Source organism: Falco rusticolus, chromosome 8, assembly GCF_015220075.1.
Source record: "Falco rusticolus isolate bFalRus1 chromosome 8, bFalRus1.pri, whole genome shotgun sequence".
NCBI lineage: Eukaryota > Metazoa > Chordata > Aves > Falconiformes > Falconidae > Falco > Falco rusticolus.
In genome coordinates this window covers 63981026-64007826 of record NC_051194.1, presented here as the reverse complement: position 1 = coordinate 64007826, position 26801 = coordinate 63981026, and the positions used below count along the sequence as shown (strand labels likewise).

Genomic DNA, 26801 nt, shown 5'->3' with positions numbered 1-26801 from the left:
TTTACTTGTCCAAACTACAATTTTTTTCCTGCATTTCCTTTCTTAATAGAAATACTGTTACAGCACAAAATGGTGATTTCTGATACACGGCGTACTGTATAAACTTTGGTTACTAAGATGCATTGGAAACCAGCATACTTTTATTAAAGGGAAAATTTAACATTTAATTTCTGGATTACATCAATTTTAAAGATATATTAGTTACAAAGGAAAAGCCATTTTCCCACATGCTGACAGCATTTATATGCTGTGTATTAAAAACTGGTTATTGAAGTCTGTACATTTTGTTTCAGTTCCAAAATAGATTGTCTACTTTTTATTGGTTTGCAGTTGGTATTTTCTATTGTTACAAGGTATTTTACTTATATGTCATTTTAGTGCTTGGGAATAGTAACTTTTTCAAATAAAATTTGTACCACTAGTTTAATAATTATCCTTATATGAGGCTGACATTTTGCTTGCATATGGTAAGCAATAAATTTGGTTTTATGGTGTTTTTAACTGTAGAAAAAGGGAAGAATTGACTTCTTTCTATTATAGGACCATTGAAAACGTGTTGTTTCTTAAACTTTTTCTGTGTTTGTGCAAAACTTCGGAACTGTGGCAGTATCACAAGTTGGGATGAAGTACTGCTTTCTTCTCAACCACAGGGAGATAATTTTCTTTCTTTTCCTTGCTTCTCCTCTCACCCCCCTAGGATTCCTTCCATGTTTTATAAAAATCAGTTCCTCAAAGGTTAAAATACAGCCATTGTAGTTAATAGGGAGTGCAAGCCATGGTTTATTGCTTATGTAGCACAAAGGTCTTTATTTTAAGTATGTAAAATATCCTTGAGCTTCTCAATTATTTTTTTTAATCTGCTCTGTAGTAATTTGGGGGTTTTCTTTTTGTGTTTGTTGTTGTTTTTTTATTTTAATTGTTCAGGGATCTTATAGTGTGGACATTTTGTATTCAGTAAATAGTCTATGTGTAATATGTGGATAGATGTAAAGATGATTCTAGAGTCAATAGCATTCTTTCCTACTGTGCAGGAGGAGAGATGGAGTCTGGTTCTGTTCTTAACGCTGTTTTGAAATGGTTTTGAAGTTGTTGTGAACGGAGATGCCATGTGCTGTCTTGTTTGCAAGTTTCTTCAAGTGACTTTCCACCTGTTGCTAGGTAGAAAAATCTATAAAAATACAATTTAAGAGGTTCTTTTCTAAAAAAAAAAAAAAAATTGTTACCACAGCAGCTGTGGGAGATTGTTTTGCCAATACGTATCAAAAAAGAGCATACCATTTGTTACGTGCATGGGGATGTCAGCCTATTTTTGAGGGGGGGAATACTCATCTGCTGTGCATTGTCATGTTTCTGAGCCAGTCTGTACCACTGAAGCATCTGTCCAGTTGTTCTTCTGTTTGATTTTCAGACTTTAGAATTCATCAGTATAAATATATTACAGAAATCTTGGCACATTGTAATAATAATTCATTTCCACAGAAGAACTTTTACATAGTAAGTTGTTGGGTTTTTAAATGACATGCTGTCTCAAGATGCCACAGAAAGGTGGTGTGTTCTGTTAGAGCCTTATTCTTGTATCGTGGTACAAACACATTTGACCCAGGATTCAGAAGATTTAGTCCCAAGTCCTTATTTTTGGAATTCACAATTTGTTTACCAAAAAGAACTTCCCTGGTTTTAAAATGCTTAGAGATCCAAGAAGTAAATTTAACAGATAGTACTATCTTTAAAAATAGGAAGTGCTTACAGAGAAGTCTTGACTTAATTGCTTGAAAGTGTACAAATACTGTACAGTCACTTACATGTTACCGGATTGTGGCTATAGTCCAGATACTCGGAAATGTAGTTTATTTTTCATTAATTGGTACAGATGTTAAATTGTTGATAAAGAGTTGATCCCACGCCCTTTGCTTCAAAGTACATTTACTTTGTTTTTACTTGCCTGTGAACTTGATCATTTGGAAGGATGTTCAGTGTTAGGCACAGGAAGTATACCTGCAGTGTTCTGTGGGGCCTATAAAATCAGTCCGGAGGTGCTCTTGGTTAGGATTGTATCACCAGGTGCTAACCATGCTTCATTCTGATTTGAGACCTAGAGGAGACCAAGATGAAGCTGTGAATGTTGGATTTCCTCCGGGAATCACAGATCACTGTTGAAATACTGAGGGCTCTCTGGTCATATGCTAGTCTCTCTTCAGAATGCTTGCTAAGCATGATGGTGTAACATCGATCAGCAGTAACTAAACCTTTAACCTACCAATGGCTGAATTCTGTAGAAACAATTAAGGCGCAATGACTGACTGCTGTAATTCCGTTACAGAGTTACACAGATGATACGCGCTGAGAAAGAGCTACATCATTTCCTCAGGTAGTGCATACAATTGCATTGCCTTGATATTCTAGCATTCATGATACTGTTAAATTCTCTTGTACTACACAGTATTATTCTCCTGCCACTTAAAACTTCTGTAATACGGAGATCCCTGTGCTTTCATACAGAAGTCATTTAGTTAACTGCAGATGTTAAGATCCTGATCCCTCACTGATTTTGAGGTTGGGAGGGGGTTCTCTTTGGTCTTCCAGTTTTCCATTGATACTTGTAAGGCTTTACATACATGCTAGGAGGGAAAACATCAGATTGGGTCTGTGCCCTATGGACATTGGGTAACTGATAGCAAATAATAATTTTGTCTTTGCATTGTCACTTATTAGCAGACTGAATTAATTTTCTGGTTTCTACCACCTAGAATTTAGAAACCCTGCTGGTATCTTTTGTTTTCTGTTGAGCTAGCTCTTGCAGTATTTCTAGCAACTGTTGTATATTTAATGCTTTATTTCCATGGCAAAATGTTAATTCAACGTTCTCTATTAGTTAACACTGGATAAAAACCTTTAGACTGGCAGAAAAGTTACTGAAGTTATCTTTCTCCTGTATTTTTGTGTATTTGATCAAGGACCATTTCTCTTGCATTAAGCAGAATTCTCTAATTCACTAATGTTTTTGATTCCTGCTACTTCTAATCTTAAGCATCTGAGGTCCATTCATCATCCCTGTAAAACTGTTGACATTTTTCATATTAAATTTGCAATTCTTTGTGTTCCGAAATTCATTTTCCAAAGTAGCTAATATTAAGTCAGTGAGTAAGCTGCATTCCGATAGTAACTGAGCAGAAACTAGCAGAAACTAGCAGAACACATGGCTTTCTTGAAATGTTTTCCTCCATTTAACATAGCTGTAAAATGGGAGAAGTTGTATGGTTGTAAAATTTTTTTTTTTACAGTAAAATAGGTTTGTGGCTTTGTAATGTTGAAGTACTATTGTAGTTTTAGTTCACTTGATACAAAAGTTTCTTACGTTTCTGTTTAATTAAAAAAATGCACAGTTTAAAGCAATAGTTTAAGGATCCAAAATAAAATGCCAATGTCTTGATACATATGCGCAATCCTGTAAGCAAATCCTTATAAGCTGTTATGTCAGAAAGCCAAGTAGAAATACAGAAAGCAGAACAGTAATATGTAGCTTTCATTTTAGCAGTGTTTATTAATGTAGCTTAGATGTAATGGGAAAGCGTCCCTCTTGTAAGGCCGCCTTGGACTGAGTCATGAGTAATTGAAACAGCATTGAAACAAACTTTGAGGGCCTTACATAGTTATATTGTATAGCTTGTCAGTGGGCTTGCAGTCTGTGTAAGTGTGTACATTAAATGTAAACAGGATATTGTTCGTAGTATTTCCAGTTGGTTTTAATTTGATAAACTAGAACATCCAGTTTCATTCTAGAATGCGTAATGTCAGTTAATCACATGGTTGTGTTACTTGATACTGTACTGCAGATAGAGATGTTCTAGTTACTGCAGCCTTGGTAAATGAGGTGCTGTGGAGGATATGCACAGATAAGAGCTTAATGATTTTGTAGACCTTACTTTAGAGAACTATACGGAGTTTTATAAATCAAAACCTCTTTGTGTTGGAAATACTTGTGATACAGCAATAATAAACAAGTTGTTGTAGTTTGTAACTTCTAGTAAAGTTCTGGGTTGGTAACTAAAAGTATAGTTCAGATTGGTGCCTGTCTACTGTTTTGATTGTAACTTCTGCTTAACTGTAACATCAATGAGTAGTTTAAATATGGGTTTAGAAAAATACGAAAAATGGAGCTGATTAACTTTTATCATTAAACGATGCTTTTGTGTCATTAAACTATTGTCATGTCTCTGTGTTAATTATTTTTAGAACGCTAAGTTAAATACTACTGCAGAAAAGCTGACTTTTCTGCTCTGTCAAGTTAAACATGTTAACAAGACTGTGTTCCTGTTACATTCACAAACGTACTCCTTCAAAAGAAAAAAAACACCAAACAATTTGGGTGAAGAAAAAAAAAGTTTCCAAATTAAGGAGCCTTCAGAATGGAACACTGCTACTTTCTAAACATCTTAAAATAAATTATGGACAAAACAGTTTTAATAAAATTCTGCAGAAGAAAGAACTAAACATCAGTATTTTGTTTTAGTTACGATAATAGTTCTTGGGGTGGGGATGTAAAAAATACTTGGCAATTGAATTACAGAATTTTTTTTTGCTTTTTCTGTCATTATCCTATCCCAAGTAAAAGCTTTACGTTTGCTGTGAGTCATAAAACAAAGGAAGTGCGCCTAAAAAGTTCAGGGAGGAACAGTAAAGGTCAAATGTGTTGCAATTTGAGATTATTAGTATTTGGGGTTTTTTAGTGTGTTAATTTTGAGTCCTGTAGTTGTTTAGATAGCCTCAGGTTCTGGAGGAATCTCATTGATGTAAGGTGTTTGTAATTTGCTCCCTTGCATCTTATGTGTCTGTCCTTTGTTAAAAACATTCTGTGTCAGTGATGACTGATCTATAGCTCATTAAAAAAAAACCAAACAAAAAAAACCCCAAACACATTATTAAGTGAAGTGGTGCTCTTACATGCCTTTGTAAGCTGCAGACATGGGTGGTTATGACCCCAAGCAGGGAACATGTTTGATTCAAATATTTCACATTTTGACTTCATCAGAGGAACTAAGAGTTATGTCTTCTGTTTCTTGCTTGTTGAGTCAGTTTTCATCGTAGTAAAATCTTTATAAATAGCAATAATTTATTGTTTAGGTAATTGGTGCAGTTCTAAGGTATTTGTATTTCTGATGCTCGCTACTCCAACCTCAAGAATAAGATCGGATCTGTAAAGGCTGTGCAGCTTGTATTACTGAGTTTATTCCAGGTAAGCTCATCAGTTGAAATGTTTTGGGTGAATAACTTCCTCACAGATGTACCAGCAGTGATGGTTTTGTCCCAGTGGTGGCCTAATAGGCTGGGAAGTGTGAAATGTTTTACTTTCAGAATCTTCAGCCAGTTCTAAATTGTGATTGAGCAGGGCTCATTTGTCATGACTGTGATACTGCTTAAAAATTCTCTAGCCCTTCTTACAAGTCCTTGATACATATTTTATAATTTAAAATAAAGTACTACTACTTTTGAAGCTTTTTGAAGTTAACATAGTGTTAAAGCAGTATGATTCCTTTTGCCTTTAACATACTAGCATGTGTCCTAATCGGAAAGAGAGGTGTCTTTAAGGAAATGTTTGCTATGGAGCCTGGTATAGCTAACTGACCGAATTGCAGATTCAGTAGCTTACGATCTTTCTTGAGTGTTGGTATACATTAAAACTTAAATCCTTATAAGTCAATTTCCCTGAACGTTTATTATTTTTAACTTTTATTTTGACATTGTGCAACACAGACAAGGAAAACCTGTGTACCTCCATTGTTTTTGTAATTTTCCTGAAGTTTTAGGATTTTAATCAACGGAAAGCTCAGATGACTTGGAGAAAAGAACACAGTACTGTCAAGTACTATCTCCCATTTTTGATCTTTTAAGATACTGGGGAGAGACAAAGTTGAAACTGTATTTTATTGAATGGTTTATGCAGGTCATATTTAGTTTTGGAGAAGAGAAGGCATTCTTGTAAATAGGCTTTGTATTTGAGTCTGTTTATCACAGATGTTCCAAACCCGAAGTGTCATCTTTTTAATTCTAGCTAGAGAGATTTCGGCAAAAAGGAGGTGGCCAATGCCACTTCTATTTGGCACCGACACCGCAGACGGAGAGCCTGCCTTGGATGTCAGTAACAGTAATAATGAGCAGCTCAGCATGGAGTCAGGAACAGAGGAACATCTATTTCAAAATACCATCTTCAAGCATCAGATGATGTCCTTATATTCAGTAAGTTTAGTAATGTACAAGAAAAACAACAGTGCCTCCCACAAAAATGTTTTCAGACTTGCCATGACACTGACAACAGGGAGCAGAGTATGTCATAAGTAAGGGACAGGAGCAGCCCTGAGGCGTGGGTAGGCAGCAGGGCTTGTTTGTTGTCTGGCGTTCTGGTCATAACTGCTGTGCAGAACTGCAGCTGCCTCTCCTGCGCTGCTGGAAGGCAGTCGGTGGTCCAGTGCTGGATTTGTGCTCCTGTTGCTGTGCTGCTCTTCTGCTGACTTGCTGTCATTTTTCCATTTTCATCAGAATAAAAAAAGTAGGGGGATCCTGGAAGCCTTCCACAGAAGCGTAGTTTCTTTGGATTAATTGGTCCATTGTTTGGCTATCTTGCCTTTATAAAAGTCTAAAAATATCAAGCTTCAGTGAATGAGTCACGTGCTCCTTCAGTGGGGGTTGCTGTGGCTACCACACCCCAGTGAATCACAGTGTTGTTCTACGGATCTGCTCTTTGATGCCAGTTCCCAGAACCTTGCATTGTGGGTCACTGGAAATGGACTGTTCTCTAGTTCATACCCACTTTGCAAAGGATACTATAGCTGCTCAGGCTGCCCCTTAAGCAGCTCTTGAATCCAGGAATCTTAAGGTCCTGTTTCTCTCCTGAGTCACTGAGGTGCTTTGATGCTGTTTCGAGCTCCTGTGAGGGATGCCACAAGTTCATGGTTGGGTTTGTTTTCCTTTGTTTTCTTTATTCTGACAGGTGGGATCTTTGGTTTCATCAGTTCAGTCTAGTGACTTCCGAGTCAAGTCTGGAATGACAGCTGTTGACTGACTTCCAACTTGGAAGCTTGTAACTGCTTGACTGATCTAGGGTTACCCAAAATAAGGACCATGGGTTTTATCCACAGCAGTGTTTCTGTGCTGATGTCGTAAGAGTTTGTTTGTACTGTGAAAAATCCTGTCTTGGTGGGAGGATTGAAATATGGTTTAAGCCTTGTCACAAAGACTTCAGAATACAATATCCTGGTCTCATTTAAAATGTAGCTGTCTTTAGTTAAATAAATTAATGGAAAAAAAGCAACAAGCCGGCAACTGGACTAGTGCTGCAAAAAGTTTGTTTTACTTGCAGCTGTCTTAGTCATGCCGTGGCTTTATGCAAGCAGTTACAGTGGATCTTTAGGACCGTGTGGAATGAAGCAGCAGGGTTCTCAAGGCTGAGTGGACAGTGCACATGAATGTCTGGTATAGCAAAAATTCAGAGATGACCTTCATTGGGGGGGGGGGGGAACAACCTTGGAGCAATTTCTGTGTAAGCAGACATGCAGGAAGCTGAAGAATTCTGCTTGTTTAGTATGTTTTCCTAGGTTTTAATCAAGAAGACAATACTGAGGGATTTCCTCGGTTTCAGCACCTGGGAGCTTGTTTTAAAGACTGTATGTAATAATTACAACTTCAGTCTTAGGCTCTACACTCAGTGATTTTTAAATCCTTCTAGAATTAAGCAACTTTACGTGGATTTCAAAGGCGGTATAGTCTGTAGACCTACTGTTCCTGGTGAACTACTTAAATAAAAGTTAGATCACTTTGCGTGCAGTAGAACAGGAGGAAAACCACAAATGATTAACACCAGGCTTACAGTGATTGATTATAGAAAATGAGGGCATTTTTAATACGATTAGTATTCTTCATTGAAAAGAAAGTGAAAAGCTTAATAAATTCAGCTGTGCAGTTCCTTTCATCAAAAATGGTATTCTAAATCTATTGTTTTCTCTGGATGACTCTTAATTGCTCTAGGTACAGTCTAAAAATAAAAAGGTAAATTTTCTGACCACCCATCCTGGCAGTAATGGGGCCTTAGAAAATGAACTGCTGTTCCTGTTTTTTCCCAGGCATTACCATGGTCTGCATCAGGCGTAGTACAGTTACAAATGACTTGCAGTAGGTAATGGAAGAGTAATTAGAGCCTTTGAAATGATACTAAATTTTAGGGATTTAAAAGAAAAATGTATTTAGGAAGCAGTGTCGAAAGTCTGTGGCTGTACCAGCTGAGGTCAGCCTGACAGAGAAGATTGTGGTTGTTAATGCGCATGAAAAATGGGGAACAAAGTCTTGTAACTATATTCATATATGAACATTGAAAAAGTCTTTCTGATTTGAAATGAGGAATATTTCAGTGTCATTTTTGGTGTTTATCAAAACCAGGTGCCTAAGTTGATCTTAGTGATGTAGATTCTTACTGATTTTCTTGACAAATTTCTTTACTACCTATTTTTACATTATTACAGTATATTACACTGTGTTCATGTGTGGTTTTTCTCTGGAAGAAAGTTCCTGTGGAAAGGAAATAGGAACCAAACTTTGAAATCTAAAATAAGGACTAAACTGCTTTTCATTTACTTTTCTACCCTTTGAGATGCCAGAAGCAATTTCCTCTTGAAGCTGACTTCCTTTCTGGAAATGATTTTCGTCTCCAACCATGTTGAGGCTCTTTTCGTGTTCTTTCATTCTGATTAACTTGTTTTTTTCCCCTCTGACTTCCCACTGCAGTTGAGAACTTCTGGAGGTAAGTAATTGCAGACCAGTTTCTCTCTAACTTTCTTTTTCAGTTCTTCTCCCCCCTATAGCCCCCCCTCGCCCAGTCAGTCTAGAAGGACAAACAAAGCACTATTGGTGTCCTCTGCAAGAGAGCACTGATAGGGGGCTGGCTGTAAATTGACGTGGCATGGAAAATCTCTGCTAGTTTGTAGCAGCTCTAAGGCTGCAGAATCAAGCCTACTCTTGCCAAGTTTGTAGCTTGAAATCATCGCGGGCTTACCATTTCTATATAAAAAATGAATGGAAAGTACCTTTGCTTTTTGATTTGGGAACCGGACTTTTTCTCTCTTTGGATTTACAGCTAATAGAAAGCAAAGTCAAAGGGAATTATTTGATTGCTTTTTTTTTTTATCCTGTAGCGAGAGCGACAGATCTTGCTGCTCCCCCCACCTTTTCCTGCGATTTAATCATTTGCAGATCTTGCCATGGGGTGCGGACTGAGAAAGCTGGAAGACCCAGATGATAGCAGCCCTGGAAAAATCTTTTCTACATTGAAGAGACCACAAGTTGAAACAAAGACAGATTCTGCTTATGAATACGTATTGCTGGATTTTACGTTGGAAGGTATCATTTTATGTTGTATTTTTACTATTCTGAGACAGCAAGGAATAGGATTTAACTTAGTTCTGTCTTGTTTGACTTACAGTAAATCCTAGATACTTTTACAAAGCTAGCCAAAATGTAAGACTTTTATTTTGAAATACAAATCATGACGAAGGTCCTCACTTATATAAAATTACAGTGGAAACTACTGAAGTATTTTTAACAACCAAACCCCCCAAATTACACAACTGTCCCTGTTAAGGAAGCTGGCTAAACTGTTAGAAATTTTCCTAGTTTCCTGTGAGTCAGATACTGCTATCCATACTCACTTTGAATAATGGGTGTCCGAATTCAGTGTGACGGTTCAGAAAATACACTGTGCTTGAGCCTTAATTGAATAACAAGTTTTAAAAATGCACTCAACTTCCGAAAACAGGCTGTCATTGTTCGTGTTACTTTATGCAGAAGTAAGTCTGTTTCTTAGTTGTATACCAAGAGTAGCCTCCCCCCCAGCCTCTTGGTAGATACTTTAGAGTCTTACAGTTTCATCAGTATTTTCTTCCAAATGCTTTACTTCTCGTTGTTGAATAGTCTTTTGAAATCGTGACCAAAATGAAACAAAATTTGTATGCGTAGCTGGAGGCAGACAGTACTCTGTGGGATACTTCCTTCCCGAGGGTGTCCCGTCTCTTAACAGAGCAACTCCCTGTTCCACAAAGTTGAAAACATAAACAAGCCCAGATGGCTGCCCTCTGAGAACAGACAGCTCAGTTTTACCCTCACTTTGTAGTAACTTGCATTTTATAACAACCCAGTCCGCTGGAAATGCTTAATAACGAGGATTTGAAGTAAATGCAATTGCTAGAAGGGTTTGATAGAGAGAAAGTGTAAGTGCATGTCTTGTTAACGTTTTCAGGAACTTTTTCATGAACAAAACTTGGCCTCTGCTTACTTTTAACTCTAAATTAGAGGACTGTATTTTTTTTAAAAAAATACATCAATCTGTTCATTGAAAAACTGCAAGATACTAATATAAGCCAGTTTTTGACATCCAACTGTATTTGTTCTGTTTATTTACACAAATAAAAGAGTTTCTCACTGGCTTGTTCTTTGTGAAGAAATAAGACTTTGTGTTGAGTAGTAGTGGGAACATAGTGGAAATAAAACTAGGCTGCCTAGTGCATAAATGAATTAGCTACTCATCTACTGATAATAGGGTAATAAAACTTTTTTCTGAGACTGAGGAGCATTTAGTGCTTTTAAATAATATGTTTTCTGGATAGTGTTGTGTTTTACAGTAACAAGTTTCTGGAAGGATTTGTTGTGAAGGTGGTTGTGACTTTTAAGAAAAAGCACTTCAAACAAGTGCAGGTAAAGGTGCACACCTGTATTTTAATAACCTATTGGTACAGCAGTAAAGATTAATTTTCTCCTATTTAGTCTCATATTCAAAAGTGCTTAGCTTTAGTGACTTTATGTGGAATTATGAGTGCTAAATAACAGTGAGATCAGTTTCAGATAGTTACCTAACTTACAGGTTTCTGACTGTAAGCAAGTAGATTTGTAGGCAGAGGTATCTTTCTGCTGAATGGTTCTAGCTGTGTGCATATTTGAACTGACAATATTTTTTTGTTTAGAGTCTCTACTTTTTAGAGCTAAGATAGTGAATACAGGAAAAAAATGGTGTACATACTGTCTTGGAGGCATTTCTGAGTTCTGTCTGCTTATGAAGTGTGGAGACTGGCTAAAGTACTGTGGGGAATATGCTGGGGTGTTGGGTGGGTTTTTTTTCTTTTCTCTACCCTAATCAACTCACTGACATACTTGTTGCCACTTGAATATCCTTTGGCTAAATGAATCCTAAGAAAGAGCCTTTCATCACTTCAGACCAAAGTTAGTTTTCACTCTGCTGTCAAGTTGTGTTGTCTTCATGGCACTCTGTGTTTGCTGATTTCCAGAGGAAAATCTTCCCCAACATCTGAGATTTCTGTTTGCCTGAGTGACTTGTTACCACTGGATCTTGCAGCAAGTAAAACAGAAAATCTGCACTTAGTATCCTTTATAAAATCCTACAGCAAGCCATGCCCTGCATTAAGAGAAAAGCATAGCAAGCATAAATTTGTTATTTCAATTTAATATACCTTGTTGTCTGCTTCATCAGATTCATGCTATGTGAAGTTGAAGTGAGCCTGCTGGGGAGACTTTCAGGAGTCCCTGATAACTCCCAAGCCACGATGCAGATTAGGTCAACCATGCTGTAGTCTAAATTTGCTGGCTGGAGACCTTGTGCATCTTAACTAGTTATCAGCAGTGTATTGTACTTTAGCTTCTCCCCTCCTTGTCCCTGAAATATTCCATCCCTACTGTAAAAATCACTTTGAGTTGCGTGGAGGTGGTTCTGCATCAGGAGAATCCCAGACAAGAAAATGACAGCCAATGTTTTATTTTGGTGGGATTTAATAGTACAGAAGAAAGGGAGCAGTGGACTCTGAAGTGTAGTTTTAAATGCCTGTCAAGGATTGTAAATTCTACAGTCTCAATCATGAGGTATATCTCAGTTACAAAAAACAGTTGATATTTTTTGAGGTCAGTTTAAACCATAGAGTAGGGATACTTCTACTCAAGCAGGATGGTTACACTTTTTCCACAACCCTCCTATTAGGGAAGAGAAAGAGTATTCATGCAGCCCACTAAGATGACATGCTGTGAAGTTCTTGTCGCTCTGACTAATAGTATGAATATGTATGAAGTCACTGTTTTGTTGTCATCTTCAATATCATGTATCTGAAGTTTATTACACAGCTAGCAAGTTAGCTGTAGTTCTGTTATTTTTAAGTGTTTTGGCTACCTGTTGACAGCAGATCAGGAAGGGAATTTTCTTAATGAAAAATGGTTAAAAGATATTTGCAGAATCAGTGAACTGGTGATCACGTTGCATATGTTCCTGCTTTTTTGGCTTGTGGACTATATAAGGTTATTTCTTCAATAAATATTTAATGTCTCCTACATTTACTGTGAGTGGAATCATGGGATGGAGGTGTTACTAAGTGCCAGATACCATCCATGTGTGAAAGGGAGGGCTGTGATGTAGTGTCTGCTAAAAAAAAAAGGGGGGGGGGGGGGGCAAGGAAGTGTGAGAACATGCAACAGCCCAGTCCCTGTGACCGAGAATGGCACAGTTGACATTAATAGGTCGAGTTTCCTAGTTCTCAGCAATAAACCCTCAATATGTATGTTAGTGGTACATATTATTCTGGTTTCTCTTGGTAGCTTTTCTGAGCTGTTAAGGCTTTTATAGCAACAAGCAAAGTAGGCCTCCATTCCTGTTTCCCTTTAGTAGAAGTTGGTATTTAAAAGCATTTGAGTGTTGCAGAACATTAGCTTCTGGTGTTTTGTTGGTTGGTTCATTTAAAAACTCCTCCATAATGTATATGGATCAGTATTATCCCTATTTTACAGTGGGAAAACAGTATAGAGATTGATGTTTTGCAGAACATCACTCATGAACCAGCAGAATTCTAATTCAGTTTATTAAAATAAAAGATTTAGGCAAACTGAAGATTTATAATTCCGGTTGATGATACTTTAAACCACTAGGATAGGTAGACTTTGTGACTTGCGGTGTCTTTGATAAAGTCTTTAAATTCCTTGCTGTTGCCCACCTACAGCATAGGGCAGGTAGATAAGAGGATGTAAGAACATGAAATAAACTCTTAAAGAGCACATTTACAGCGTGGTGAGTGAGATTTATGTCATTGCATTTATCTGTTCTTTTTTCTTTTTTATAATATTTTTTAAATTACAGAATCAAAGTAGAATTAGTGTATTTAATTTTCAGGTTTTTGTATTGTTTGAAAGGGAATGTTTAGAGTAGCGTGTTAAAATGTTTGTAGCTCAGAAAAAGTTTTGTGAGCTCACTTAATTCCAAATGAGGCACCCTTTAATACAGTTGAACACTGGTCTTAATGCACTTAAAGTCTTGCAAAGAGAAGGACCCATCAGAACACAAAAAAGTATGTCACTTGCAGCAAGGGTTGCTGATGGAGACCATAAAATTCCAAGCCAAGCAGTCTTTGTTCTAAGAGTTCATATCTGCAAACGATGAAAATTTTGATGATGGCAAATATATGCTGGCATAATTACTCTCCAGTTACTGTCTGTATATGAGTATTAAATTCCTGATTTTTGAGAGCATCTGCAATACAGCTAGAGTTCAGGGGAACAGGAAATACTGGCCATCAGACTGACTGCAGCACAGTACATCATTGATTAACTGTGGGCTCTTCCTTTTCTCTGGGCAATAGCTGTGGATCAAAAAAGATTCCCCCGAAAGTTTTCCCTTGATTTGTGTCGTTTCCCCCAGTAACTATGTAGTACCTAGCTGCTGCCTGTTGACTGAGATTTTAACATAGTCCAGTAGGCCTTAGTACATGGGCCTAAGTAAGCTCTGTGATGCCATTTTGATTTCTAAGGAGGATCCCTCAGAGTGTGTATGAGCATTTCCAACCCAGAATCCACAGATCACTTCTAAGGGATACAATTTTTTTTTTTTTAAAGAAAAACAAACCAGTTGTTCTAGGCTTGAATTCATTGTCCAGAAATTTACCCTACAACTGGGATTGAAGGATACTGCTTCAGTACGTTTAAGGCTTTGGCTAGACAAAATAGTTGCGTAGTTAAGTTCAGACCCATTATGTGTTTAGATGTCGACGCAGCTCCTAAATTAGCTTGGCAAAGCTTAGGTCCAACAGAAAGTGTTGCCAAATAGATTAAAAATAGATCATATTAACTTGTAAAAATTTGTCCTTCAGCTACTTGGGTACTGTTGAATTAGCTGTGAATCTGCTTTTTCTTGTATAAATAGAACTGTAGGTTTTTTATTAAATGCCTTGGTTAGATTTTGTGTGGGTTATATAAAAGGAACTCGCCCCAAAAGTATGTGGCTATACACAGTATCATATGCTTCTCTGCTGCTTTTAATGTGTTTTAGCTTCCTCAAATCCAGAAGTTATCAAGATCAGTTCTGTGTTGGATATAGCATCTAAGGTGGAAGAATATTACAGCAAAGGATATGTCGTAGGAGCTGTTCATCCTATTCTACTGCCAGTTGGATGTAGAAGGAATTTCCCTGCAAGTCACATGTATCGAGTGGTACTTTCACGATTAAAATTAAGGTAACAGTGAAACAATTTGAATACATTGATCCATTACTTAAGCCATTTCTAAATGGGTGGTTCCACATGCATAATTTATTATCAGCTCAAAATGGGCACCTCAGAGAATGAAATACCTTTTTAAAGAAGGAACTGTTAAGCAAGTTAGTAATGTTTTATTAATTGAAGCTAAGCACGCAGTAGGGGAATGTTTACTTTGCTTTGGTAAATGCTCAAAAAAACCTCCAAACTTGCTTATTATAATTTGTGGGAAGATAAATTGTTCGGTTACCTTTCTATTTTTAATACATTTTTATAATGAAGTATCATCTTGGAACCTGCAGCAAATCTACGATTAAACAAAACACTAGGAGAGTAATAAGCTGCTTTAAATTATCTCGGTTTTGTTTTTTCTTCATTTTTCAAACTTTCATGTTTTCACTTTTCCCGTAAGAGCATTATTCAGAGAAAATGACCTATAAAGTGTGAATTAGTCTGTCAGAGATAGTTTATTTTTCCTTCTTAGTAAGAAGGAAATAATTGCTCTGTGATTGGAGGTCATACAAAAGCTTGGTTTTGACACTGGGGGAGAGTCAAGAGTTTGTGTTTATGTTCCAGCACCACAGTCTTTGTTTATTACTCCTGTTTTCACTGCGTTGTAATCACCATGTGATCATAAAGAAAATGTACAAAGAAATTTTGCTGTTAGTTCTTTGAATGCGAAGGTGGTAACTTGTTCTTACTTTGAATTAACTCAAAGTGGATCTCTTACTGTGTTAAGAGCTGTCAACGCTTCCCCTGCTCTCCTGAGTCCTAGTGCAATGTGCAAAGGTTCTCATTTTCTTCTGGAAGTGCCCCTGCCACTCCAGTCATGCTTCTGTGAAACATGGCACGTTTGAGGGAGCTTCTCAAACACTTTGCTTAAACAAGCATTGTCCATGGTATTTGCTGTTCATACAACTTACTTTATACGTTCATCTGCAAACAAAGTGAGTGTCGGCCATGTGGGCAAATGCAGGAGTAAGAAAAGCAGAATACTTGCTCTTTGCAGCTGAGGCTTCGAAGAATTTGAGTGTCTCTGATGTTTCATTCGGAAGCAAAAGATTGTGTGAAGAAGTATCGAATGAAATTCCATTCTACTGCTGATATACACCAAATGTTGTTGTCAGAGTAATAACTGAACTGGCTTTAGATAAAACATGATGAATACTGTTCTTTAAATGGAAGGTAAAGCTTGTCAGATTCTCAGATCTGAGTGATTTAAACATTTCTGAACCCAAAGTAAAATTGTTAGTGCATTGTATTTCTAGTATTTGCCTACGCTGTATTTCATACAGTAGCTGCAACTCTGCTTTAGCTTAAAAAACTCAACAGCAGCATGTTAACAGTGTAAAAGTACCATTTCTATTCCTGGTGTGTTTCCTACAAAACTAAACCTCTTTTGTGCTTGCTGTTTATAGCTTAAACTTGTAATTTTTGCATTGTTGGAGATTTTGGGGTTTATTTATTACAAAAGCAGGGCTGTTTGTCAATAAAGCTCGGTTTCCAAAAGATGTCTATTAACAGTCTTCAGATTAAATTCCTGCTAAATATTCATATTCTTCTCCTGACATTGTAATACACAGTACCTGCCACTTTGTGTGAGAATCACAACAAAACACCAAAACCCACTGAGTTCTAAGTAAAAGTATGAAGAGGCATTGCCAGGATTTCATTCATAACTATTCCAAAAGAATTCTATATGCAAGCATTTGCCCAAGTTAGTGGCAAGCTACTGACAAAGACCGCTTTCTTTCTGTGTTCTAGCCAGAAGCATGCAGCACCCAGAGGACAAAGGCACCCCAGGCTGGTGATTGAGGAATGTCCTTTAATGTATGAAACACTGACAAATGAGGTAGTGAAAGAACTGTTAGAAAAGGTAATGGAGGGTTTTATTAAACTTCTCTTCCAATTTTAATTTTTACTGTACACGTAAGTTATATTTAGTGGTTGAAGGGGGTTTTTAGTTTTGAGTTTTAACACTGGTTTATTTCAGAGAAGCTACAAAGTCTCTTCTTGCTGTGAAAGGAGTTATTTTTTCTGCACTAGTTGCTTTTTCTAATGTAAGACTTGGTACTGAACCCTGTAAAGCTTTGGGAGACTGGGCGTTCACACCACTGAAAGCAGAATCAGGCCCAAACTCTCAGTCAGTCTTTATAAAATACTGGTGTGATAGCTTTTTTTGGAATTAATATTTTTTTAAAAATCCAAAGTTTTATGTTGTTCTGGGTTAAGTAAGATATTCCTGATGAATATGAATATATTCAATTTCTAAAAAAGACTTTCTTCGTTCTTTAACAAATACAAAAAACACAGTAACTGTACTAAATGTTTACTTGGCACAGCCTTTAAAAAAAATATCTTATAGTTAAAGAAAACTAAACTTCCACTGGAATGCAAGCTCCAGTTCTCATTCTTTTTGTGTTTAACTTCCTCTGCAAAATTGAAGACTTGCCGAAACAGGAAACTATTGTTATTACAAGAGTTAGTGATATCTTTTACATTAGTTGCCAGGGAAAGAAGTAGAGGAAAAAAGCATATTGGAGATCTTTAATAATGTTTGAAATTATCAGAGTTGTTCAAAACTTCTAAATGGCTTGTTTAAAAATTTTCAGGTATTTTGAATTTAAAAAGGGATTCCATTACCGTTACACTATCTGCATATTGCCAGGCTGGTTGTACAGCATGCCCAACACAAACATTTAAAGGAAAAATACACTTGAAATTAGCAGTGATTCAGTCTTGCAAGCAAATCTGGTGCATAAGTAGTATGTGAAAATAATTTGATTTTAGAATGCTCCCAGTGTTTTAAAAAGACTCAGCCAGTAATCCAGTAAAAAAAAAAAAAAAATTGTTGTTTTTTAAGATCTGAAATAAGACTTCTTGGCACTACAGGAAAAAGGTTGTCATATTACCTCATTTTCTGCATGTTGCTTGTCACATTTAAATTTATTTTGGTTGCCTTAGAAGCAGCAGCTCTGTATCATCACAGTGATTACATACTGTATCATTGCTGTGGTGATACAGTCGTTGATGGTAAGACTTCAGTCTGTTGTGGTACTAAAAAGGGCTTGTAGTACCATCAGCTATGAGTGTTACTCACTCTGTTGATTAATAGTTTATGTGAGTATAACAGGGTAGAGAACCTTCCCTCTACTGCCTGCAGTACTACCCAGGCAATTTCTTCTTTCTGGGCTGGTGTTCCTGTGTTTTCCCAGAAAGACTTGATTGCACAGGGGAGCTTGTAGCACAAGATGTCAGTGGGATCACCTTGCAATGTAGCAGCGCTCCTTATGCCAGCAAAAAAAGCCCTCTCTCCAAAAACAGACGCATCCCAGATGTGGCACATACTCTACAGCTGTATTTTGAGACTTCAGTGCAGATAGAAGACCTACTGCTGGATGAAAGCAGAGTTGAGAGGGTTTTAATTTGCCTCTAGCTCCCTCCTTTCTCTGCTCCTGCACTATTCTCAAGTAATAGTGAAGCTGAGCATCCTCTAAGGGAACCAGGGGATAATGAATCATGGCACATGACAAATATTTCTGTAGTATTAGCAGTCAGTAAGTTTAGTATGACCGGTATCACATGTTCAGAGAAACAATAGTATTTATTGCACTGGTGTGCTGCTTATCACTACAATGCAGCAAGTAAAACACTTTTGATTTGTTGTAAATGGAAGGACTTTCTGTACACTTAAGTCAGTAAAGGGGTTGGCCACCTTTCTTGGCCTGGGTCAGAAGACAAGCTGGAGGACTTCCATTTGCTCTGAAACATGGGCAGTGTGCAAAGACAAGCCACCCTTGTGCAGTGCAGAGCTGTGTCTTCGTTTCCTTCGGAATCAGCTGTTTAGTTAAACAGAACATAAATATACAAGTTGTCTTTTTTAAAAAAAAAATAAATAAATAGTCATGTGAGATTCCAGAATCACACTGCAGATAAAATGGGATAGAGGTTGCTAGGGGCAGGGGGCAGGCCGGGCCCAGGGCCCGAGGCCACCGTGTGAGGGTCCCCAGGGCTCAGCGCCGGGCCCTGCCCGCGGGTCACCCCAGCCCCAGGCAGCGCCGCAGGCCGGGGCACAGCGGCTGGGCAGGGCCGGGGGGAAAGGGCCCGGGGGGGCGGCTGGGGCCGGCTGGGCACCAGCCCCCGGCCTGCCCGGGTGGCCGAGGCGGCCGGCAGCGCCCTGGCTGGTGTCCGGAGCGGCGTGGCCGGCAGGGCCGGGGCAGGGAGCGTGCCCTGCGCTGGGCACCGGTGCGGCCGCCCCTCGGGCCCCGGGGCAGCTTCGGGCCCCTCACGTCAGGGGGGACGCGGAGGGGCTGGAGCGTGTCCGGAGCGAGGGGGGGGTCGGTCCCTTCTCCCCGGGAACGAGCGGCAGGACAAGGGGAAACGGCGTCGAGTTGCGCCAGGGGAGGGTTAGGCCGGGCGTGAGGGAGCCGGGAACAGGCCGCCCAGGGAGGCGGCGGAGCCCCCACCCCGGAGGGGTTCACAAGACGTGCCGCTGCGGTGCTTGGGGACATGGCTGAGCGGTGGGCTGGGCACTGCTGGGGTAACGGGTGGGCTCCGTCATCTCAGAGGTCTTCCAACCTGAGCGATTCTGTGATTTTATGATATATTTCTTTTGTAATACAGGTTAACGAAGCTGCTAAAAGAGGAAAGAAGTTTGTGGGATTTCTAACCCAACATTTTCCTCAACCTAAAGCCTGTAATGGAACAAGCACAGATGGAAATGCAGAGCTGGAATCCACACTGGGCAGAAGAAATAGGGAACACGGAAGAAAAAATTCTGATGAAAACTATAGAAACTGGAATGAAGGGACCTTGAGTGGTCAGTCATCTGAGAGTGGGATAGAGGAAGAACTGCAAGGCGAAAGCAGTCTGTTACAAGATGCAGATTTCCAGTTTGGAAAAGAAGTCAGCCCTGTTAAACCACGAAAAGGAGACGGTAATAATGCGGATTGTTTATTGCAGAAATAAGGCATTTTATTGAGCTGTTATTTTAAAAAGGGGTTGGAAAAAAACAGAGCAGCATGTTCTGTTGTATCAGATACTGATTTGGAACGTGCATCTTCCTTGAATGCATATGTATTTCCTAAAAAGTTGCCAGTTGAAGAAACAAGAAATGTTTACCTTCTGCTCTGTGTATGCGTGAACTGTGGTAATATTTTAAAATGACATTTCATTTTTCATACAGAATATTACAAATGTACTGTTAAAAATATAATTTTGTATTATATATGTGCAAATATATATAATAAAATAACAATAATGTAAATAACTATAAATATTAATAACTATATAATTTATTTAAATGTACATAACTAAAAGTAATACAGTAATAATTAATAATGTAAATAACTAATAATATAAAAATACTGTTAAAATTGTAATTTAAAGATAAAGTAAAAAAAACAAATAAACCCCCCCAAAATCACCCACAGTCTAATTCTGATTTCAGATGTTGTGCAAGCAGGTAGACGTTTTTGCTTGATACGTGCATAACAAATATGTGACAGTAAAAATCTTTTCAAAGGATGCAATTGTTTTAAAATCTTTTCCTAAATACATACAGCTTTCACTTACTCCTAATATTAAATCATAAACATGTAATGGATTTCCAAGAATATGTTATGATTCTAGTTCTGCCTGTTTCAAAACTGACAACAAAGAGAGACCCTTCCAGCTAGAGCTGGAATTTTACGTGCTTCTGGCCAATTCACATAATGTACAGCAACCAAATCCGTACATAATGGATTCTTTCTGGTTAACATGCCTTCAAGAAGCATCCTGAAAGAGATCACGTAAATTAATGCATTGACCGTGAAATCAAAGAGGATAATTGTTACAAAACGAATTTACACTAGAGAAAATTAAGCATTAAAAGGATGTATAGGAAGGAAAAGTATCATTGAAAAATGTTGGTGCTGTGGTAAGTACTTGGTTGTAGAAGAATCTGAGATACTTAGGGTAGTCTGTGTGAGAGACTGCCTGAAACAGTGACTTCTGATACCGAAGCACCAAGGCCTCCTGGCTTGCTAGGGAGGAAGGGTGAAAAAGAGGTAGTAATCCAAAGCATGAGAGCTAACACAAGATAGTATTGTGTAGGAAGCAGGCAGCATGGAACTTTTCATGTCACATTGCGTTTTGACGTAATAGGTTCTTCCCTGATGGACGCGTTTTAATTGCTCTCAGAAGCAACATTTTCACTTTCCAATTAAGAGTTAAGCACTCTCTCTGGTTTGTAGACTGTCAGGATAATGACTCTAAGCAGTGAGATAATTAATGTCCCTCTTACTTTCAACACTTGAATTAAAGCAGTTCTAGTACAAGTAACTCTTTATAGCATCATCTGTTAAAGCTTAACTCTTTCCTTACAGCTTGAAATAGTGGGTTTGCTATTTGTAGCAGAATAGAAATCTTGTAAGTAAAAAGTGGAAGACACTTGGTTCTGTTATGGAGCTTTGTTCATGCAGACTGGTGTGACCAGGTCAGTTAGTAACCAGTGTATCCTCTACATGCAGTGTTCTTGGGAAATTCTTCAAAAAGCTTTGGCAAGGATATGCCAGGCTTCTCTGTACTGGTCAGATAGTAAAGTTATTTGAGTTCATACAACAAAACTTCTGAGAACTTAACCACCTTTCTTTATAAGTGTTGTATGTAACCATCATTTTAAAAAATACTGATGGAGTTTTCAAATGCCTTAGGTGCATGTAGGTATGCCACTTCAATATGCCATTTCTATTTGGGTCTGGTCAAAGGATGCAAAACTGTGTCAGAGTTCTAGATTTTGGGGATCATAACCTGTGAATTTTGATTGTTTATAAAATACACCACTTGCAGAGGCAAATTTCTGATACACATGAGCAATTGAATAATTGCAGCAGCAAATTATTTTTTTTCTGAAGAACAAATATAAAAGTGATCTCACTTTACTATATGGGAAAGGAAATGAAGGTTTATCAGGATAAACACGTTTATGCTAATACAACCACCTGTGGAGGTGATAAAAGTAAAACTGTATAGAAAGGGGCGAGTCATTTCTTAGTGACAGAGATCAAAGTTTTGTCCTGAATTTACCTTATTCTAGGCACCTGATGTCACTTGCAGTGGGTGTGGTAACACCTCTCAAAACAATCCCAGAGATTGATTCAGACCACTTACAGTCCACATCCTACTTGGGAAATTTAAATCTTGCTCTGTTTCTGGAGCTTAGAGAGCTAGAATCTTAAGTGGGGTCATCTAAACCAAGATCCTTTGTTTTGACAATGTGATTACTTCAGCTTTCTAGAGGTTGGTTTTTGTTGGTTTAGGCTGCTCAGATGTTGAAGTATTAGACAATCTGAGAGCATTTTTTGGCAACTGCTTTGTGTTACTTTTCCACAGTAATAACATACACGTGACTGTATTTGTACAATATTTTTGTATAGCTAGGACTTCACAACTTCTCACCAGTAGCTTCATAAAATGCTGTGTATTTGTGATTTTTAATTTCTGATGAATGCTTGTTAATGACTGTTTTTGTAACAGCACTGTATTAACGCCTAGATACAAAAATCATTTGAGGATATGCAGATGTCATACGTGTAACTTGCATATTCATTAGTTACTGTGTGGGAAACCCCACGAATTACACCAGTACTTAAGTAATCATCAGAAAATAATGGGTAAAATCAATACCGTACTAGGCATTCCTAATATTTAACAATTTAGAAAAATATCTTTCATCTTCAGCTGTGGTAATCCCAGATATTTGTAGTCAGAAGTTCCATGAGTAGCAGAAATTAAGCCTGTTTCTGCTGGGTTTTTCTTAGCTCTAGTGTATTTTCTGTATGCAAAGCCACCTACCTAAAAGGTCCAGTGACAACCTGACTGTAATATGTTCAAATTTTTCTCATATCCCAGAGCATACCCACCTCACACCTTGACCTGAATGTGTTTAGGGCTCCAGCTGATACAGTCACATCAGGAAACAATCCTTAAAAATTTTTTAGAATTAGAAAACCGTGTTGAAGTAAGAGATTAGTAATATTTTTATTTTGGTGCACTGTCTTCCAGAGGTTCATTCTTCTTCCTTTTTCTTTCCTTAGACAAGCTGTATACAGTCTTCAATGTTTTTGATGATGATTCTACCTGCTGGAACTATCATGAAGGTGTTTTGTCTGTGAAAGTAACAAGAAAGGGGCCAGTTATTAGTACACTGGAAGCAGACTGGCTAGAATTAACCACATTTTACTACAAACAAGGATTGTCCTTAATTGAGTCTTTTGTACACTGGGAAACTTCTAAAGGTGAGTACTGTCCTGGAGTGTCATGTTTTTACTTGTTTATAGTGAATTACATAATTGGCAAGAAATAGCTCATGTTTGGCTCCTTGGTGTGAAGGGCAACGTGTAAACACATTTGGGTAGTCCTTGTAAATTCATAGAAACTGATACCTTGAAATGGAATAACTTGTTTTCTGGGAAGTTACAGCTCTGGATAATTGAAATTTCTGCGTTGTTTCATCGAATTGAGGATTCCCAAAGCAGGAAGGTAGTGTAGTGTTACGATGAAATAACCCTTTTGTGTTAGTTTGTTTTTCTTTGGTTTGTTTTTGTTAAAGGAAAAGATAATGACGGAAAAAAGTCATTAGATACATGGTCCCCTGATGGTCATGTTCTGCTGCTCCCTGTAGATGCTGTGCTGCACTCTGTTGAATATTTCTAATGAGATGAAAGAACACCTTGAGTTGTTAGGTTTAATGGTAAAGTAAGCACAAGTCAGACTTTCCAAGCTTCCTGCTTTCTCTGGCTCTTCCCTGGGCTTAAAAATTCTTTCCAGAATGCCAAATTGCACTAAAATTCAGCTGTTGATCCTGAAGTTTCAGGATGTTTCTGCAGGTTGTTCTGGTCAGATGTGGACATAGGCAGAACAGAGAAATCTGTTTTTGTTCTTGCCTTCAGGTGTAGGCAGATCCTCCGGGACCTTTTCACACAGCTGGAAGAGGGGTCTTCCCTGGTCCCTCCTGCTTCCCATGCTCTTCTGCAGGCATCTGCCAGCTCAGTGAATACTCACATTGTTAACGGTGGTAGAGCTTCAGGCCACACGATTTCCAAATTTTCTTCTTCGTTCTGCCAGTTTCAGTTCATTCTCAGTTTTTGTTCTGGAGAGATCCTACTAGTTCTCTCAGAGTTCCTAGCCTTCACCCTCCTGATGAGGGGACACAAGCCAGTTGTCAGCAGTGCTGCTCCTAGCCCGGGCCCATTGCTGCCCACCCCACTGAGCCCAAAGCCTGCGCTTCGGCGAAGCTGCGAGGCAGAGCTGTACAACTGCTGACAGCAGGAGCAGCTCTTTATTGACTGAAGTATTTTGAACTTGGAATCTCCGTCGCTGGTAAAATGCGTAATTAAGAGATTCATTTGCATTTGAACTGATTTTGCCTGAAAGCCAGAAAATCAGAAGTGTTGCAAAAAATACTATGTAGCTACTGTTGTGCAGTTATTTGACAGTAATGCAAAGAATATGGTAGTACTCTAGTGTCGGGGGAACACACCGAGAGTCCGATATAGTTAATAGTTTCAAATTTTAGGAATTATTATAGTAAGTGTTGTTTGATAGCAAACTTGAAATTCATACTTCGCTGATGTGATACTTTGTGCTTGGATGCATTCATGTCTTGCTTGTTCTAAGTTGGTGTTCCTTTAGAATTGTCTCTGGCAGTTCAGTGAAAGCAAACAAAACACAGGGTTGTAGTGGAGAGAAGTCTTGTAGAAAGTTAGTTGAAAAAGGTTTCAGAGACCTTAATTTTTACAGTACTAAGGCTGATTATAGAGTGCAGTAGTTTACTTAAAGTGGATTTCATAAGTCATTTCACGTCTGCTGCTTAAGTGAATTACACAAGGGCAGAATTATTGGGGGTTTGAGTAGGTTTTATATTTATTGTGTGTCTTATTTAATGCTTTTTTTCTGGTATTCTGATTTAAATTAACATGCATTCAGCATCCCCTTTGCAAGGCTTGGATTAGTAAAGGGCTTAAATAAAAAAAAAGTCTAAAACAAAATCTTTGGATGTTAGATGATGCAGGTTCTTCAAAAATCAAACCCTTAGAATAAGAACTCTTCAGTATTCATTATTCTATGTAGTTCAGTTCTGAGTGTGAATCACTGTTTCTGTAGCTCTGCAATAGTCAAGTCGGTGATTGTCAGAGGAACACAAGCGCATCAGCATCAGTCTGAGGTAAACATAGTGAATTTGGCAGTTAGCCCCTCTCAAACTGCATATTTTGTGCACAAACTGCATATTTTGTGCACATAAACAGTAATGGAGCAGTTTGTTTTGGTCATCTTTTTTGCTTTTAAATTATAATTCCTTTCTATTGAAGTCAGTGGAAGAGCAAAGTTTCCTTCGGGGGAGGAGAGGTGAGAAATCAGACTCCTAGTTTTCAATACAGATTTTTTTAGAGCTGGAAAATAACTCTCTGGAGATCCGTTACGATTCACTGAGGGTGTTTTTGGCAGCTGTTGAAATTAATCTTTGCAGCTGTTGTCCAACAATAGCTTTACAGTATTCCCATTCCCCTGTAGTGGTCTGCTCTCCTCTATGTGAATAACTATCCCGTCTTTTTAATACCCAGGTTGTGACTGACTTAGGGATTTCGTGCTGCCTCTTGGCAGCGGTTGGTGCTTCTGCTTCAGCCCCGTTTGGCTGGTATGTGTGTTTCCATTAGACTTACGGGTGGGACGCTGCTGAATTAAACAGGGTATGTTCAAAGGCACAGCTCACTAGGTGGATGGAATTCTAGCTGATCAAGTGTCTGTAACCACAGTAAGAAATCAATTTAGCTACTGAGTTCTTAAGCTAAAATGTTCCTGAGGTGAACACTGAAGAGCTTCATAACAAACAGAAGTTTAGCATCCAACAGAGGGAAATATAAAGTGCTTTTTTGGGGAGAAAAAGTATTTAAGCACTTGCGCTTGTTCCTAAAATTACTTCTCTATGTCTGCATGTGCATGTAATTGTCATCTTCCTCACTTTTGATTGTATGCTTTTAGACTGTGAGGTGTCTTTAGGAGTAGTTGTCCTTCTATATACCTTTAGTGAAATGAGCAAATTTTAGCTGTTGCTTTAATAAAAATAAAACTACTGGATACAAGTCAGGCAGCTGCAGAAATCCACCTCTGGTTTGGACTCTACAGATGTTCTGCAGAGCCTGCAGAATTCTGTTGCCACCGGGATCACAATACAATGCCCAGTTTAAGGTAGGAGGAAGTGGTAACATAAAATGAAAAAAAAAAAAATAATTGTCAATTCCTAATAATTACCAACTTCTGTGTTCTTCTGGCGAAAGAGGATGCAGTCATAAAATCAGCCCAGGAAAGTTCTCTTTAAGCAGCCATTTGGATCGTTGTAGTGTTTCCTCTATTTGTAGCTGCCTTGGAAGCTCTCATGACCACAGAAGTACATGAGATTACAAGAAGCGCTTTGGCAATGTTTTTGCTGTTTTGCTTTTTCTGATTTGTGCTACCTGTCGTGCAGCAGTTTTGGTGGGCTTTTTTTGTTTATTTGAGGGGTTATTTTTCCCCCTGCTTGGTTTTGGGGTTTTTGCTTTTTTTTTGGTTGGATGGTTGGTGTGGGGTCGTTTTTGTTTGGTGGTTTTGTTTTTTTGTTTTGTTTGTTTTGGTCTGTGTTTGATTACTGCTATTAACAAAGATAAACTTTTCTAATTGATAGAACAGGCATGTGAGCTGGTTAGCCACATGTTTCTTTTTCAATAGAGGTGATTTTTGGCATGGTACACTATGAATTATCAAAATACTGTTGATTGGAGGTCTCTTGAGTCGATAACTGTTCAAAATTTAGAGTTCTTCTATCATGTTTGAAAAAGGATAGAAAAATAAATACTCTAATGTGGTAGGTGGCCTGTCCATTTTAAGTGTCTTGCCTGAACACTGAGAACAGGTCAAAGTCCATGATTTTATAAGATTAGATATTTATTAATCATCAGGAGCTGTGCAGATAGTCATATGTTTGTGCCTTAAGCCATATATTTGGTTCTATGTACAATCATATTGTATTTATGTGTAGTTAAAAAGAACGTGTCTGATATCTCTGCAGATGTGTGGAAGAGATATATATACTTGCAAGTATCTAAATAATTATAACTCAAACTACATAAATCTGCTACGTGCAATAGAGTAAAAGATAGTATGAATAAAAAGTTGGTATTTTATGGTGCATGAACAAGCATGCTCAAAGAAGTGGGAATTCCTGGT

At 38.2% G+C, this 26801-nt stretch overlaps 1 protein-coding gene across 2 annotated transcripts in view; it reads left to right on the top strand.

The window, feature by feature from the left end:
• Window positions 1–8661: 8661 nt before the first annotated feature.
• The window catches only part of RFTN2 (raftlin family member 2), a 39830-nt gene continuing 21690 nt past the window's right edge, over window positions 8662–26801 (top strand). Inside the window, exons 1-6 of one of the 2 annotated variants that reach the window (XM_037398754.1) lie at window positions 8662–8788; window positions 9180–9384; window positions 14354–14537; window positions 16323–16434; window positions 19182–19494; window positions 22637–22837. In XM_037398754.1, coding sequence (XP_037254651.1) covers window positions 9246–9384; window positions 14354–14537; window positions 16323–16434; window positions 19182–19494; window positions 22637–22837 — 949 coding nt within the window. In that variant the 5' untranslated portion in view covers window positions 8662–8788; window positions 9180–9245. The remainder of the gene's footprint in view (window positions 8789–9179; window positions 9385–14353; window positions 14538–16322; window positions 16435–19181; window positions 19495–22636; window positions 22838–26801) is intronic. The other variant, XM_037398755.1, reaches the window with a different exon arrangement.